A 15,614-nucleotide genomic window follows, 5' to 3' on the forward strand; every position below is an offset into this window, starting at 1 on the left:
CAAGTTTTCATGACGTGATAAATATGCCCAAACCCTGTTACGCTGGTGCTTATACCATTACCAGCACTGTTGGAGAAGAGGTATAAAATTTTCTTGTGTAGATAAGACAACTTGTCTTCAGAGTTTCTGAATAAAAACTGTGAGGACTTCAGGATCTGACCACCAGTTTGGGGTTTTTTTTGTCTCCAATAAAGAAAAGAAAAGGCAGAACTGTCTACTTATGTTTTTATTCTGTGAGTTCTGCTGTAATTTAAAACCATAAACAAATCAGAGGCAAGATGGTAAGGAAGCCCTTTTTCTGAACCTTGTAGAAAGCTGGATGTCCAGCCACAGTCACAAAGGCCTGGTCTATGATTTCTAGCAAAAAAAAAGTTTAAAACACATATTGCTCAGTAAAAGAGTGCTAGGTTCCAAACTTGGTGTAAAGAGGGCCAAATAAATAAGAGACAAGATTTATCGAGTGATGAACCCAACAAAATTGTATAAGATCTAGTTACAAGAAAAACTCAACAGGTGTATCAATTATAATATACAGACAGTTATGTAAAGGAGCCCGTCCTGTGTGACAATGATTTAAAAACTGTCCAACTATAGCAGCTAATACCATCGTAATTCAAAATTACGTTTTACTGGTTGACTGTTCTGAAGAGCTGCTGGTGTCTAGACTTTTAGAAGAATGTTCTCTTAAGACTTCCAAAGAACTAGTGATATCCAGACTTTCTGAAGAAATGGGTCTATACCCTTCTGTAGAACTGATGATATCCAAAGTTTTGGAAGAATGGGTGCTATAGCCTTTTGAACTGGCATCTCTTATGATTATCTCCTGCATGGATCCGAATGTTAATGGAACAAAGCCTTCACTGTCAGTTGTGAGAACAATCCAGGTTGAACCTATGAGGACATTAAAATATCTATTTATTAACAATACTTTTTTTTGCAACTCAGTATATTTTAGGCATAAATAATATTACCAAATACTGACCCTTTGATGCAACACAAAATCTGAACATTGACTTTAACAAGAAAAGAATGTTTACTGTTTTTTCTAGCTAAGCCTAGAGGTGAGATAAATTGGATTTTCTCTGAAAGAAAAAACATGTATGGTTGTGTAATATGCTACTGACTGAAAATCAGACAACAGCTGTGCAAAAGCCAGTTCTCTCAGACCAACTTTCCCACCAGAAGCCACAGCTACAACACATATATCTTGACACAATTTCAGATTAGGAATGGGAATGAAATTCTGAACAATGAGATGCAGACGTGCCTTTTTCTTCTTTTCTGGTCTCCTGTTCAAATGAAATATTCAGAGGTCAAGCCAATATTTAGTGCCAACAGAGCTAAATAAGATCAACTGCACACTATAGTCTTGACATTTGAGTTAATATTTTAAGTAAAACCCAACTCAACCCCCAATTTGGCATCAAAGCCCCATCCTGGATAAAGGGCTAGCCTTCTGGTCTCTCTGAGTGCAGCCCCTCTGTTGTCAGGCCTTTTGCATTTATCTGTCCCTGGGTGGAATTCTACAATTCTCCCACTCTTACACCAGGACATGAGCTATAGTACTCTCTGTATCAACTGTGGTTACCAAACAGGTCTGACCGGGTTTGGCACCTATAATTCCTCCCTTGGGGGTGTCTGTGCAGAGAAGGGCAACAAAAACTGCTTAAGGGTATGGAACAGCTTCCATTTGAACAGAGGTTAAAAAGACTGGGGCTGTTGAGCTTAGAAAGGAGACAACTAAGGGGGGATATGATAGAGGTCTATGAATATCATAAATAGTGTGGAGAAAGTGCATTAAGGAAGCATTATGTATCCCATCACGTAACACAAGAATCAGGGGTCGCCCAACGAAATTACTGGGCAGAAGGTTTAAAACATAAGGAAGTACTTCTTCACACAACGCATAGTCAACCTGTGGAACTCATTTATTCCTGAGCGAATTCTGTGCCAAAAAATTAAAAATTCTCTACCAAAAAATTTAAAAATCTGCAAAATTCTGTATATTTTATTTGTCTAAACAACACTATATAATCACACCCATTTCAATTATTTTGGTAATTTATTTCAAAATACCTGTCAGCAACTATGTCTGTAACAATACAGACAACAAAAAAAATCTCCCCTGGAGTAGAGAGTTAAAGAAACCCCTATGACAAGCCAGTTCCTGTTTCTCTGTCCCCTCCTCCCCAGAGCGCAGCTGATGGGCCAGACACCCACACTCCCTTCTCCAAGAGCCCACCTGTGGGACGCCCCCCCGCCCAAACACACACACCCCGTCCCCCCGAGCCCAGCTGCAGGGCACCCCCCAGCCCAGACATTCTCAACCCCTCCCCCACAGAGCCCAGCTGCGGGGCATCTCCAGCCAGACACCCACACCCCAAACTCCCCGGAGCCCAACTGCAGGGCACCGCCCCAGCCCAGACACTAGCACCCCCTACCACCCAGAAATCCAGAGAGAGAAACAGACTGATGCTGGGTCCTGGGCTTGTACTGCATTTCCTGCACGCTGCCTCCTTCCTCCAGGGCTTGCCAGGAACTGCAGCTGCCGGGAACTCTCCAGCTCCCCCTCCCCCGCCCCTCAGCAGTGTCTTCTATTTGCAAGCCAGGCTCTGCTCTGTCCAGCGGCTCCTAGTGGCAGCCAGCAGCACATTTCTATGAGGAAAAAAAAGGAAATTCTGCGCAGAACATTAATTCTGCGCAAACTGCGCAGTGGTGCAGAATTCCCCCGGGAGTAACTCATTCCTAGGGGATGTTGTGAAAGCCAAAAGTATAACTGGGTTAAAAAAAAACCAATGAGATAAGTCCATGAAGGACAGAGCCATCAATGGCTATTAGCCAAGATAGTCTTGGATGCAACCCCATGATCTGGGTCTTCCTAAAGCTCTGACTGCCAGATCCTGGGACTAGACTACAGGGGATGGTTCACTCGATAATTGCCCTGTTCTGTTCATTCCCTCTGAAGCATCTGGCGCTGTCCACTGTTGAAAGACAGGATAATGAGCTATATGAACCATTGGTCTGACCCAATATGGCCATTCTTATGTTCTTAAACAGCCTAGCAATCAGGTCAACAAACAGAATTCATAAATCTTTACAGAGCAATTTCATCACCCGCCCCATCCAATTCAAATTGGATATGGCAATACTAGGGAAACAATTATTTACTGTATGTAACTAGTGATTTTGAAAGCAATGTTAGTATTTAAACATGACTAAAGATTTCCCTACCTACACTGGCAGTGACAAATATGACCAGTAGCTCAAAGGTTCCACAAAGTATTTTTATTAGATACTATGATATGCTTAGACATTTCCATAAAGATTTATTTTATAAGGTGTTACATAAACACCCATAAAAGATGTGCACATAATGTACTAAGCTTTTCATTTCAGTTCTTAGGTTTAAAAGAAAATTTCAAATTAATGTAATAAAAACCAACAGAGAGCTTGTTTATGCGCGCACACACACACACACACACACACATATATGCTGCTTCTAGCCACATGGTTTCAATATAATGAATTTAAATAATTTTAGAAGGGAAAAATTCTTCAAGTCCTAAATCTCTGGGCCTGTTGCTATTTCATGTAGTATTCTTACTAGTGTTACACTACCTACATGCTTTCAAACTGTAAAAATGTTACTGGATTAGAGGTGTATACTTTTGCTAATTTTCACATCCAATAAGCAAGTCTTCTCATATTTTATCTCATCACTTTTGCAATCACAAAATAAAACTGGTTTGAAAAAAAAAAGTGAGTTCAGTAAGCACATTTCCCAGCTGCTCCATTTACTTCTATTATGTAACACATTGCAAGAAATGTCACAAGAAGATTATTAAAAGCAAATGAACTTTAATCTTATGCTTAATACCTCATTTGAACCTCACTTTACAATTCAGGCATTTGAAGATATTACTACTAGTATGAGTAATGTAGCCAGTAATATTACTTATGTTCATTTAAAAAAAATGACAAAACCCATGATTTTTTTCTACTAAAAAAAAAACTTTAGACAATATAACTAATCATGCCTTTTTGATAAGACATAAAAAACAGAGGCCCTAGCCACTGGTGGTCATTAAAGATTCCATGGGCCTTCTTGTAAAAGAAGTTATGTTAATCTCACTGTCCTGGACAAATTTCAGTTTAGTAATTAGATGCTGCATTTCCAAAATCTGTCTGCTTTTCCCTAGTGGACTTAGCATAAACGTCTGTGTGCGCCACTGTGTGCTGTTCACTAATCACCATGTTTCACCAGAGAGGTGGCTGCATTTCAGTGGTGGCTGAAGAAATAACTTTTTATACAGTATAAAGGTTTTTTTTAATCTCTGTATTAAAGGTGCTATATGCTGTAATAACAAAATTGTATTAATAATCTTTCCTAGAATGTAGGCACTAGTGAATGATGCACAATGATTTTATCTTGTCATAGGAATATAAAACATATCTGAACTCTAACCACCATGTATCTGAAAAGTCAGTACTTCTGAAAGTATGAAGCAGTAGCCTCTGTCTTTAAGAGCTGAGCACAGCGACATGCCAATGGACTTTTCCTGCAGGTGTTAAACTCTAGTTGTTGGGAAATACTGTACAGAACATTTCCAGCAGAGAAACATTTCATATCTCAAAGATGTATCTTTTATATCTTTGCCACAAACAAAACAGGTTGGATGGGGGGTATGTGTGAGGTGAGTGGATAATGGCAGGGAAGGTAAAAAAAACAATAATATAAGATTGACAATGGCTGGAGAAATCAATCAGAAAAATAAGCATAACAAAATCCCCAAATCTGCCTTTGCGGTGTTAAAAAAGAATGACAAAATTGGTTATATGAGAGTAGATGATGAACTTGACAGGTTAAAATACTGAACAGGGATTCTAAGAAATGATTAATTCAGACAACCAGACCTGTCAGTCAGAATTCTCTTTGTAAAAGCTACAAAGTCTGAATTAAAAAATGGGATAAATATGATTTTCCTGCACCTCCACCTGTTAGTTAAACAAAGGCAAATGAACACAACAAAGCTTTGGACAGGAAATCTAGATTTTAGGTAAAAAAGAACTAATTTTAATACAAGAACATAAATTGGGTATTTTTAATATCTTTTCATTGTTTTACACCTTGTCTTTTTTCTAAATAAGACTGTATTTGTTGCTAATGCAAATTGAGAACATCACATATCTGAACTTCATTGTATTGGATGAACAGAACTTACCATGTTGCATTTCAACAAGAGAGATACTGAAAATCTGCTGAACTATACTTAGACGGAGTTTACCATCACATAGAATAACAGCTCGCCTTTCATCTATCCCACTTCCAGAAAGCTGCTTCTGTAGATACAAGGAAGAAACCATTAGGTATAGCTGAGTGTGTTTTAGTTACAGAGCTATTAAAATAGGACAGTTTCATCAAAACACCATCACACAGATTTGTTTTCAACAATAGTACCACTTGCAAAAATCAAATACTACATTTGTCTGCACCAACTAGTTTGCAAGGGTTATGGTCTGAAATCCCTTTACTTATGATGAAAACATCAGTGAGCAATGGTATCAAAGTAACTACAATATAAGGTTAGTGCGCATGTGGATGGAGAATGAGAGATCATGCTACATGGCTGACATGGAACCAATGGTAAGAGTTCATCCTCACTTAGCCCAATTTTTTGTTGCTGTATTTGTTAATATTTGTTTATTGGCAACTTTCAATTTATTCCTTTTTGAAACTAAACTGACTTTATTTACAGTCAGTTTCCCTTTCTTCTTCAAATGCAACAAGGCTTGTGTAGTACATACCGTAGGGGAAAAAATGTTTACACCCAAACAATTGTTTTCACCGACTTTTTAAAAACCTCATGAATTTATTTCTGTTTATTAATGGAGTGTGTAAACGCCCCTTCCCCCCCCGCACTCTCTAAGACTGAATGTAGTCTAGTGCTAGTCTACCTTAAGTACCACTGCCCAAATACAGTCTTCAGAACATGTCTCCCACATGGCAGGTGAACGGGTTTTTAAATCTATCCAGAAGATAAGTCATTATCAAGGCTATGGAGAGTCCTGTGGCACCTTTAAGACTAACAGATGTTAGTCTTAAAGGTGCCACAGGACTCTCTGTTGCTTTTTACAGATCCAAACTAACACGGCTACCCCTCTGATACTATCACGGCTATATACTGTGAGCGAATGTAACTTTATCCTAAATAAAATAACCAGAGCACTTATAAGAATTCCCTGAGAACCCTTAATGTCTCTGTCAGGGCAAACATTACGAGGCAAATCTTGTCCCCTCTTCTGTGCTGTCGAAGGACCCATACTGAAAAAACAGTTCAGTTACATTTCATGGGGGAGCTTGGAGGTGCACAGGAGTTGTTTATCTAGCTACCACTGTCCCACAAAGCCATTTCATTGCCTGGGGTTAGACTCATAGACTCATAGACTCATAGACTTTAAGGTCAGAAGGGACCAATATGGTCATCTAGTCTGACCCCCCGCATGATGCAGGCCACAAAAGCTGACCCCCCCACTTTCCCTTAACTCTGCTGTTGAAGTCTCCAGATCGTGATCTAAAGACTTCAAGTCGCAGAGAATTTTCCAGCTTGCGACCCCGGCCCTATGCTGCGGAGGAAGGCGAAAAACCTCCAGGGCCACTGCCAATCTACCCTGGAGGAAAATTCCTTCCCAACCCCAAATATGGCGATCAGCAGAACCCCGAGCATACAGGCAAGATTCTCTAGCCAGACCCTCATTTTACCAGCGATGGCCGTTATTGCCTAATTGATTAGAATCCCGTAGTCCCATCAAACCATTCCCTCCATAAACTTATCTAGCCTAATCTTGAAGCCAGTGAGGTCTTTCGCCCCCACCGTTTCCCTCGGAAGTCTGTTCCAAAATTTCACCCCTCTGACGGTTAGAAACCTTCGTCTAATTTCAAGCCTAAATTTCCCCACGGCCAGTTTATATCCATTTGTTCTCGTGTCCACATTAGCACTGAGCTGAAATAATTCCTCTCCCTCCCTGGTATTTATGGGAAGAGGAAAGAAGAAAAAATCATTCCTTCATCGTTGGCATTCCTTAAACCTGCAATCTGGCAGTGCTCAGATAGCCTAGGTTTGGATGAATCTGAGTAGCAATTGATGCTAAACATGATATTGTGGTGATCCATGTTTATTGTGTCAATGATTTCCATAGTAAATATACTCATTTTACTGGTAAAAAGTTATATTTTCTAACTGTTAGGTTTCACACTAAACCTGTGATGTGAAGGGCAAACTAAGTTCTTTCCTTTTCACAAAATTATATGTGAAGAAGGATCTACAGGACACATTGTATACTTAGTTAAACTTGTGCAACCCCTTTGCATAGGTACAACTCAACTGGCTAGATTTCAATTTCAGATAGATACGGTAAATCTTTGGTCTCGGATTCCAACAATTGTTTAAACTCTTAAAAAATTAATGAGGGTAGCGACTAAAAGTGGGAGTAGGTTTAATTGCCTAGAATTTTTAGATACGAAAAGCGTTTCTTTTTAAATATGGAAAGAGCACTAGAACTTAATAGAACTTAATCAGAAGGCCCTGATCCTGTAACTGAATCGGTATATGCGGACCCATGCACTGAAGTAAATGGGAATCCACAAAGGTGCAGGGGCCTGGATCTGGCTGTAGGATATGAGCATAAGTGAGAAGATGGGGGTAATGAGTAGCAGATACTCATTAATAGGGAAATCATATAATTTACATTGTTTAAAATCTGCAGAATAATGGAACCATTGTTGGCATAAATTGAACCCTATTAATAGTTAAACGATAACATTATCTTCACTTCTTTTTTAAAATATGGCCCTATGTGCACTACGTGCACCAGTGATGAAAATAAAGTATGGGTGAAAAACACTGAAGCAATATACTTGTGAAATGGCAATATTTTTAGTTTAAAATCTCATGAGATATCAAATATTTTAATTTTTTTTTATTTCATATCAGCAAAATCTGACAATAGACAATTCTGTTAGCACCATGACCATAGATAGGGACTGGTATACAAGCTAGTAAAACATCTCTTCTGCATAGGAATTAAAGTCCCAATCCTTATTATACCACATAGAAATTAAGGCCCTAATTAAACCTAACTGAACGTAATGGGATTTCTCACATGTAAAGTCCAGCACATGAATAACTGTTTGCAGGATTGGGGCCTTACTGGGCATAATCTGGAACGAGACTCTTGCAGAGCTATACATTTTAAAGATATCTATAATCTTAAAATATATGGCCACAAGCAGATTTTACACTGAGCTTTCAGCATTAAACTTACCTGATAAGTGATGTTAATAAAAGAGGGCTCCTGAGAAGACGGGTACGCTGGAAGAAATTTCTTCCTGGATTTTAGAAGTTCTGTTAGCTCAGAAAGGTGATGCTGTACTTCTGTAAAATTGCCACATAATTTTTCTATGTTCTTAGATAAATAACTTGCTTCTTTTTCATCTAGCAGAATGTTATTTTTAGGAGAATTTGAAATTTCTGGAACTACATCCGCCTGCCCTTTTGGAGACGCTGGTCTGTTAGAAAATGCAGTAGGTGTTCTAAGCCCATGTAGGGCCAATGATCGATTAATTGGTTCAACATCCAAAGTTTCCAGAGCTGGAGGAAAATCCATGGAAATCTTTCTTTCTTCGACGTCTCTCACACTTGACAACAGGCGTTGCTCATAAGTAGGGCTTTTAATTTCTTCAATAAGTTTTCTTCTGCTACTAGGAGATTGAATAATAGCATGACCTGGTATCAGGAGTCCGCTGCTTAGAGGATGAACTTCTGTATAGAGAATTTCTGGTGGCTCTCTTTTCACAGGTATGTTCAAAAAGGCATTCAAACTGGAGTTACCACTTGTTCCTGCAGATGCTGAAGAACCCTCTTCAAATATTATTTCTTTGATCATCAAACGGATGACATACTTGTCTGACCTTGAAGATGGCAGAAATGCAGGGTCAGTGAATTTCTGCTTTCCAACTAAAATCAATAACAATTTATCGGTTAGGAAGCATAAGCCCTTTGGTCTTTCACTTTTCTCAAGCTGAATTTGTTGAATATTGGGTAAATGGGATGAAGTCAAAGAATAGACCAAAATAATGTTACAAGTATTGGAGGCTACTGACACAGTATGAGTTTTATGATCAAAAGCCATTATGTCGGGGACCAGAATGCCTGGGATGCTGACCTTTCTGGTAGTGGTAACCTTTCTTTCAAAAGTCACCAAGATCAGGTGTGAAGAGTCCTGGCCGCTTCCTGTTAGGTAGTCCTTGTGCCTAAGATGGATGAGAGGACTGGAACTAAGTCTTTGTTTGCTGGAAAGGATATGGGTTAGATCCACAGGAGCTGATGAAGGAGAAGGTACTGAAACAATGGGCACAGATTTTTCTGAGTCTAGTGATTTCCCCCCCACATCTATGGAGAACTCTTCATCACCACATAATACAGTAGACGGTGAAGGAAAAGAATTTGTTTCACCACCAGCTGGGACTTCAAATGCAATACCTGAATTTAAGCCACAGATCTTATCTAACGGAAGCTCAGTAGCAACAGCAACTTGGGAATCCAAAGTAGCTTCTACAGCACAGATGTAGCCTCCCACATCAAATACAGGGCAAAACACGCAAGAATTTAAAGTTTTCTGAGCATCATCCCATATATAGGAATGAAGTGCACTGCCTATAGCAACTACTAAGCGATTGCCTTCCTTAGTCCAACAAGCGCAGTGGATGAGACCACTACCTTTTATATCAGCTTTAATTCTGGAGTTGTTGCGACGAACCGAGTGTAAGACTGAGGCATCCCGTGTAGTAAGCACAGCCAAGATCTCTTTCTTTGGATGCCACACACAGCCCTGGGGAAGCACTGGAAATGGCTCACCAGTTTCACAAATCTGAGAAACCAAGAGTTTATTCCTTTCTGAAATGTTATAGTTCAGCTGCCAAATAGTGATGTGCTTTTTATGCTGAACAGCAAGCAGAGCCGTGGTGTCTGTAGCATATGGGCCCCAGTAAAGTCCATGAACATGTTCAAACTGACCAATAACACTCGAGTCACCAAACTTTGGTTCTCCATTATGAAGGTGTAAAGCAGTCAGTATCACTTGCTTCCCATCCGTCCAGGCAATACCATGCACAGGGTGGATTGCCTGATACAAAGCATTAAGGCCAGTTCTCAGAAGTTTTCCTTTTCCCAGCTCCATTTTTTTCTAGTGAGAGGCATCTATAAGTATTAAAAACAAGTGATACATTAGTCTAGAGACTTTGATCACAACTCTACAGTTAAATGAATTATATTGTATCAGGTAAGTCGGAGATGGGGAAAAAAACACTAAGTCATCTAATGTATATCATCGGGCCAATGCAGCATTGTTCCTTTCAGTACATTTTCTAGTATTTGTATCTGTCCTGGGGGCAGTGTTGATATTCTCATTAAACTCCACCTGTCATAGTTCAGGGCACCTGCACCTGTATTACCCTTCTGTGGTCCAGCAAGGCCACTCGCTCTCAGGCTTCCAGCCCCCAGTCTTCACCTCTCCTGGATGGAGACCCGCATCTCCCTCCTGATCAGGGTTTTCCCAGCCTGCACAATTCTCTTCCTACACTGTGAGTTCCCCTGCAAGTCAGACAGCCAAAGGAGGCCTGCTTTGCTTCCTCCTCAGAGGTTAAAAACAGTATAATTGCCCATGGTTTAACTAGAGCGGGGTCAGTCAATTGCGCCTGTTTGAATTCCAGTGTGGGAGCTGGAAGGCTGAACTCAGCTTGGTCATTGTGGCCCACTTTCCCCCAGCCTGAGGTCAGCACTCTGCATGGTGCCAGGCCATGCACTCACACTTTTAGACATCCAGCTAAGGGTCACTGCTCTTCCAGACAGCTGGGAGCACCATTCTCCACTCCAGCAAGCAAAGAAAGTTTGCTGAAGGGGTTGCTCAGCAACCACCCACCTTCCTCTTCCCTTTGCAGGGGCAGAAGTCAGTGACTCTCTTACACTGCTCCCCATAAGAGGAGAGGCAGCAGCAGAGATTCCTGGCTGGGCTCTCTGGTCCAGTCAGCTCTTGTCCTGGCTTTGTGCCTCAGCATAATTTTGAATTGGTCATAGCTGGCTCTGATTGGCTAGTAGTGCCAACATCACCCACAATACGGTTACTCCTATCAACAGACCAACTGTGTAAAGGAAAGTAGGGAGGCAAAAATATTGGGGTGTTGGCAAAAATATTGTGGTTCAACATACAGCTGTGAACACGACCAATAAAACACCATGTTTTAAACGTCTTCAAGAAACAAAAACAAAAATTAGCCTCTTTCTTGTGTGCAAGCTGAGTGGAATACAAAACTAATAAAAAGTGTTCAATTAACTCAGTTTTAATACTCTCATGTGTCACAAGTAAAGACACTTTTACAAACGTGATTGTTTGATAGTGTATATTAAAGTCATTGCAAGCTGTGTGACAAAATGCACTCAGTGTGCAGTCTTGGAGATTTTTCTACAAGGCGCTGCTTTTTTTTTTTTATTTTTACTTTTTTATTTGTCTACAGAGACCAACGCAAACAGGACAGTTAAACAAACCAGGAAAGATCTCTCAGGGTAAACCAATCCTCTATATAATAATTAATGGATTTAACCTCACGATAGCACTTCTGAGGTAGGCATTACAGTCTCCATCTTATAGATGAGGAAACAGGCTGTAAGGTTTGTGGCCTGATTTTCAGTGGTGCCAAGCATCTGCATTGCCCAAAGCAAGTAGGTGTTCATCATCTGTGAAAATCCATTAGTGCCTTGCACAAGGCCACAGCAGAAATCTGTGACAGAGATGGAAATGGAAACTAGTTCTTCTGTGCTTTAATAACAAAGCCATGCCCAAATAAACGTTAGTCTCTAAGATGCCACAAGGACTCCTTGTTATGTTTGACAGTGTCAGTCTTTACATCTCTCTGCCTCCATTTCCCCATGCATCTGTGAACAGCAGGCAATAACACACCTTCCCTGTCCTATGGCAAGGATCCTGGTCCATGTGCCTACAATGGGGCACGGTTATTATCTTGGGAACGAGCTGTCTGCTAGCAAGGAAGACTCTTTCCCACAAGCACTTTCTCAGACTGTAGGTGCTGGGGCGGTGGTGACAGAGCCCACGTGCTGAGTGAGATACACCCCTCGCCCTGGTACTGCATCGCGGGGCTACTGGCTGACCGGCTGTACCCTGAAGTAGGCCACCCCCACTGCGCCTATATCCCTTGCGGCATCAGGGGGAGTTGGCAGGGACGGACAGATTCGTAGCCCCCTCACCCCCCACAGCAGGGGGTGGGCAGGCAGCAGGAGGGGTTTCCTCTCTCCTGGCACCTCCCACCCAGAACTACACGCCCACACTATCCGGCCCGCCCACACGACTTTCTCCGCCCGCCCGGCTTCTGTTCCCCACCCCTTCGCGGGCCCGCCCGCACCGCTTTCCCTCCCATCATTTCCCTTCCGCCCCGCTTCCCTCCCACTCGGGCCCATTACCCCGTTTTCCTCCTCGCTCCTTCCTCCCCACGCGCTCACGCCGCACCCTCGGGACCGGTGGGACATCGGGGCACCTGCCCGCCAGCGGCTCCTCTTACCCGAGCGGCTGCTGGGCCCGGCTCCCAGCGGGTGAAATGGCGGCGCTGGCTCGCGCTGGCAGCCGCCGACCGAGGTCCCAGCCCCGGCCGGAGTGGGACTGAGTCGTAGCACCCGCTCTCTCGCCGCGGGGCTCTCAGACGCTCTACCCCACCCTTCGTCGTCCCTATGCCCCCTAGCGGCACTCTAGCCTCCTGCGTGAAGCTCTGTGATCTAGTAACGGACTCTCCGTAGTGGAAAACTACAGCGCCCAGAATGCAATGGGGCGGGCGCGTGCCTTCCCCCCACAGCCCCATAGACTCATAGAGGCGGAGCCGGAGTCAGTAACCCGCCCCCTGGCCCCTGAAGGGGGTGGGGCGGGACTACTCTCCATCTCACAAACAAGTCTCCTGGGTGTTGGGCTTGGCCAGTTCTCCTCTCCTGAAGCTCCCGCCCTGGGGACCACCTGACTGCCCCGTTGGATGGTGCGAGAGCCCAGGGCGGTGCCTCTTGACTCTTGTGTGGCCACGGGGTAGCAGGCCTTCCATGTGCTGACCAGGCCTAGCCCCGAATCACTCGTCCCCTGCCGAGGCGCCTGACCTCGCCACGGCCTGCCCCCCGCCTCACGCTTCCCTGTGTTTCCCGTGGGCGCTTCACGGGCTGCGTCGAGAGGAGGGCACTAAGGGTCCCTGCACGAAGGCCTTGGTGGTGCGGTATTGGGGGTTGAACACAACATCAGGACTCTGTTCTTGCATCTCACACAAGATAAAGGTGCAAGAAAGGACACACACCTGATTTATTTCTCCCCCTTTTTGGATCACCTTTAACTCAAAGTGGGGAATATAGGGAATGCAGTATCTTTGGTCCTGAATCCTCAGTCATAATATTACATAATACTTATATAGAGCCATCTGAGGTCTCTACAAAGACACTTAAGTCTTACCCACACTTCCTGCAGTTGTAAACTTTGCAACTTTGTCATCTCTTGACTGGACTGCTTCAATGCAGTCTAGAGCAGTGGTTCTCAAGCTAGGGCCGTCGCTTGTTCAGGGAAAGCCCCTGGCGGGCCGGGCCGGTTTGTTTATCTGCCGCGTCCGCAGGTTCGGCCAATCGTGGCTCCGACTGGCCACGGTTCGCTGCTCCAGGCCAATGGGGGCTGCAGGAAGGGCGGCCAGCACATCCCTTGGCCCGTGCCGCTTCCTGCAGCCCCCATTGGCCTGGAGCGGCGAACCGCGGCCAGTGGGAGCCGCAATCGGCCGAACCTGTGGACTCAGCAGGTAAACAAATGCCCAGCCCACCAGGGGCTTTCCCTGAACAAGCGACGGCCCTAGTTTGAGAACCACTGGTCTAGAGAATACACTTTGCAGCCTTTTGAAACTTGAAGCAAATCCAAAATGTGGCAACTTGATTGCTAAGTAATTTGCCAGAAGCATGTTACACCTTTGCTTTGGGATCTGTGCTGGCAGACATAAAAAGGTCTAAAATTCGCAACAGAAAAGAAGGATGCTAAGAAGGCAAATGTGGTACAAACTCAGCATATCGAGAACAAAGTGAAACAATATGGCAAAGAATGTTAAGAGAAGAAATGCTATACCAATGCTAGGAGTCTGAGTAACAAGGAAGACGAATTGGAAATTCTCATTGATGAGAAGAAATTTGGTACAATTGGCATTATTGAAACCTGGTGGGATGAGTTGCATGATTGGGATATTAAAATCACTGATTATCCCGTGTTTAGGAAGGAGAAAGTAGGTAAAGGGTGAAAGAGTGTCACTCTACATTAAAGACAATATTACTTATTTTAGAGTTACTGACAACTCAGAACCCCAGGATCTGGAATGTATGGATCAATGTGGTAACAGCCGAGGAGAGTGTTCTGGTGGGGGTCTGTTACCACCAAATCAAACTAGATAACAAAATGAATTACTCCTTAAGCACCTGTCTGTAATGTGTGGAAAGAAAAATAGTGTTAATATGTGGTTCTTCCACTTGGGAGGAAGACATATGCCAGAGGTCTCATGCAGCCAGTAGTAGAACATTATTAGAGCTTCTAAAAGTTATAGATGATAATTTTCTAAAACAAAAGGTATTGTGCCTACCATGAGGTAACTATTTTGGACCTCATTATGATGGATAAAAATTAATTAATCCTTGGACTGAAAGTTGGTGGTTTCCCAAAGACTAATGACTGTGACCTGGTTACATTCAATATGATAAAACAAAGGACAGGCCAAACCAGTGATATACATTTAGTGCTTCAAAAGAGCTAATTTCCCCAAGATGAGGAAAATTATGAGCAAAATTGACTAGGATGAAGATTTTAGACAAAAAAATGTGAATGAATATTGGGAATTTTTAAACAAAAGTTTACATCGCCAAAAAGCCATGATTCCACAACCAAAAAATAGGACAACTTTGACTAAAAATCTATCCTGGTTCAATGGCAAAGTGAAGGCAAACAGTTAGAAGAAAAAAAGCAATATATAAAAAATGGAAAAGAGCAAAAATAGCAATTAAAACAAATTAGAAGTTACAAAATGTAGACAATTGATAAGGGACGCTAGAGATATTAGGGAATAATCCATGGCTGGCAAAACTAAGGACAATAAGGAGGATTTTTTAAAGTATATAAAGAACAAAAGAAATCCTAGCAATGGTATGGGCCCATTACTAGATGGAGATGGTAAAATTATTAATAATAATGCTGAAAGGGCAGACATGTTCAATAACTATTTTTGGTCCATATTTGGAAAGAAGCGGGATGATGTTCTTGTATCACATGACAAAGTACTTTCCAGTCTATTAGCAAGCGAGGAAGATGTTAAACCAGAGTGACTATGGATAAACATTTTTAAATTAGCAGGCCTGGATAACTTGCACCCAAGTGTCCTAAAAGCGCTGGCTGAGGAGATCTCAGGCCCACAGATGTTAATTTTTAATAAATCTTGGAATACCAGGGATATACCAGGGGAGTGGCAGACTGCTAATGTTGTGCCAACATTTAAAAGT

The 15,614-nt window shown here is 42.5% G+C and overlaps 1 protein-coding gene across 2 annotated transcripts; it reads right to left on the reverse strand.

Annotated features, from left to right (window-relative positions):
* Nucleotides 1-243: 243 nt before the first annotated feature.
* LOC112102662 (WD repeat and coiled-coil-containing protein-like) lies at nucleotides 244-12,772 on the reverse strand. 2 transcript variants are annotated; one of them, XM_024194062.3, is made up of 4 exons: nucleotides 12,629-12,772; nucleotides 8,323-10,256; nucleotides 5,223-5,340; nucleotides 244-891 (listed from the first exon to the last, which is right to left on the reverse strand). In XM_024194062.3, the coding sequence occupies exons 2-4, from the start codon at nucleotides 10,234-10,236 to the stop codon at nucleotides 620-622; spliced, it is 2,304 nt and encodes a 767-aa protein (XP_024049830.2). In that variant the 5' UTR covers nucleotides 10,237-10,256; nucleotides 12,629-12,772; the 3' UTR covers nucleotides 244-619. The 2 variants fall into 2 exon arrangements, with proteins under 2 accessions (XP_024049830.2, XP_024049831.2); XM_024194063.3 differs by lacking the exon at nucleotides 12,629-12,772 and adding an exon at nucleotides 12,531-12,601.
* Between the last annotated feature and the right edge of the window lie 2,842 nt (nucleotides 12,773-15,614).

Source organism: Terrapene carolina, unplaced genomic scaffold (genome assembly GCF_002925995.2).
Source record: "Terrapene carolina triunguis isolate 2854851 unplaced genomic scaffold, T_m_triunguis-2.0 Scaffold42, whole genome shotgun sequence".
Classification (NCBI taxonomy): Eukaryota; Metazoa; Chordata; order Testudines; family Emydidae; genus Terrapene; species Terrapene triunguis.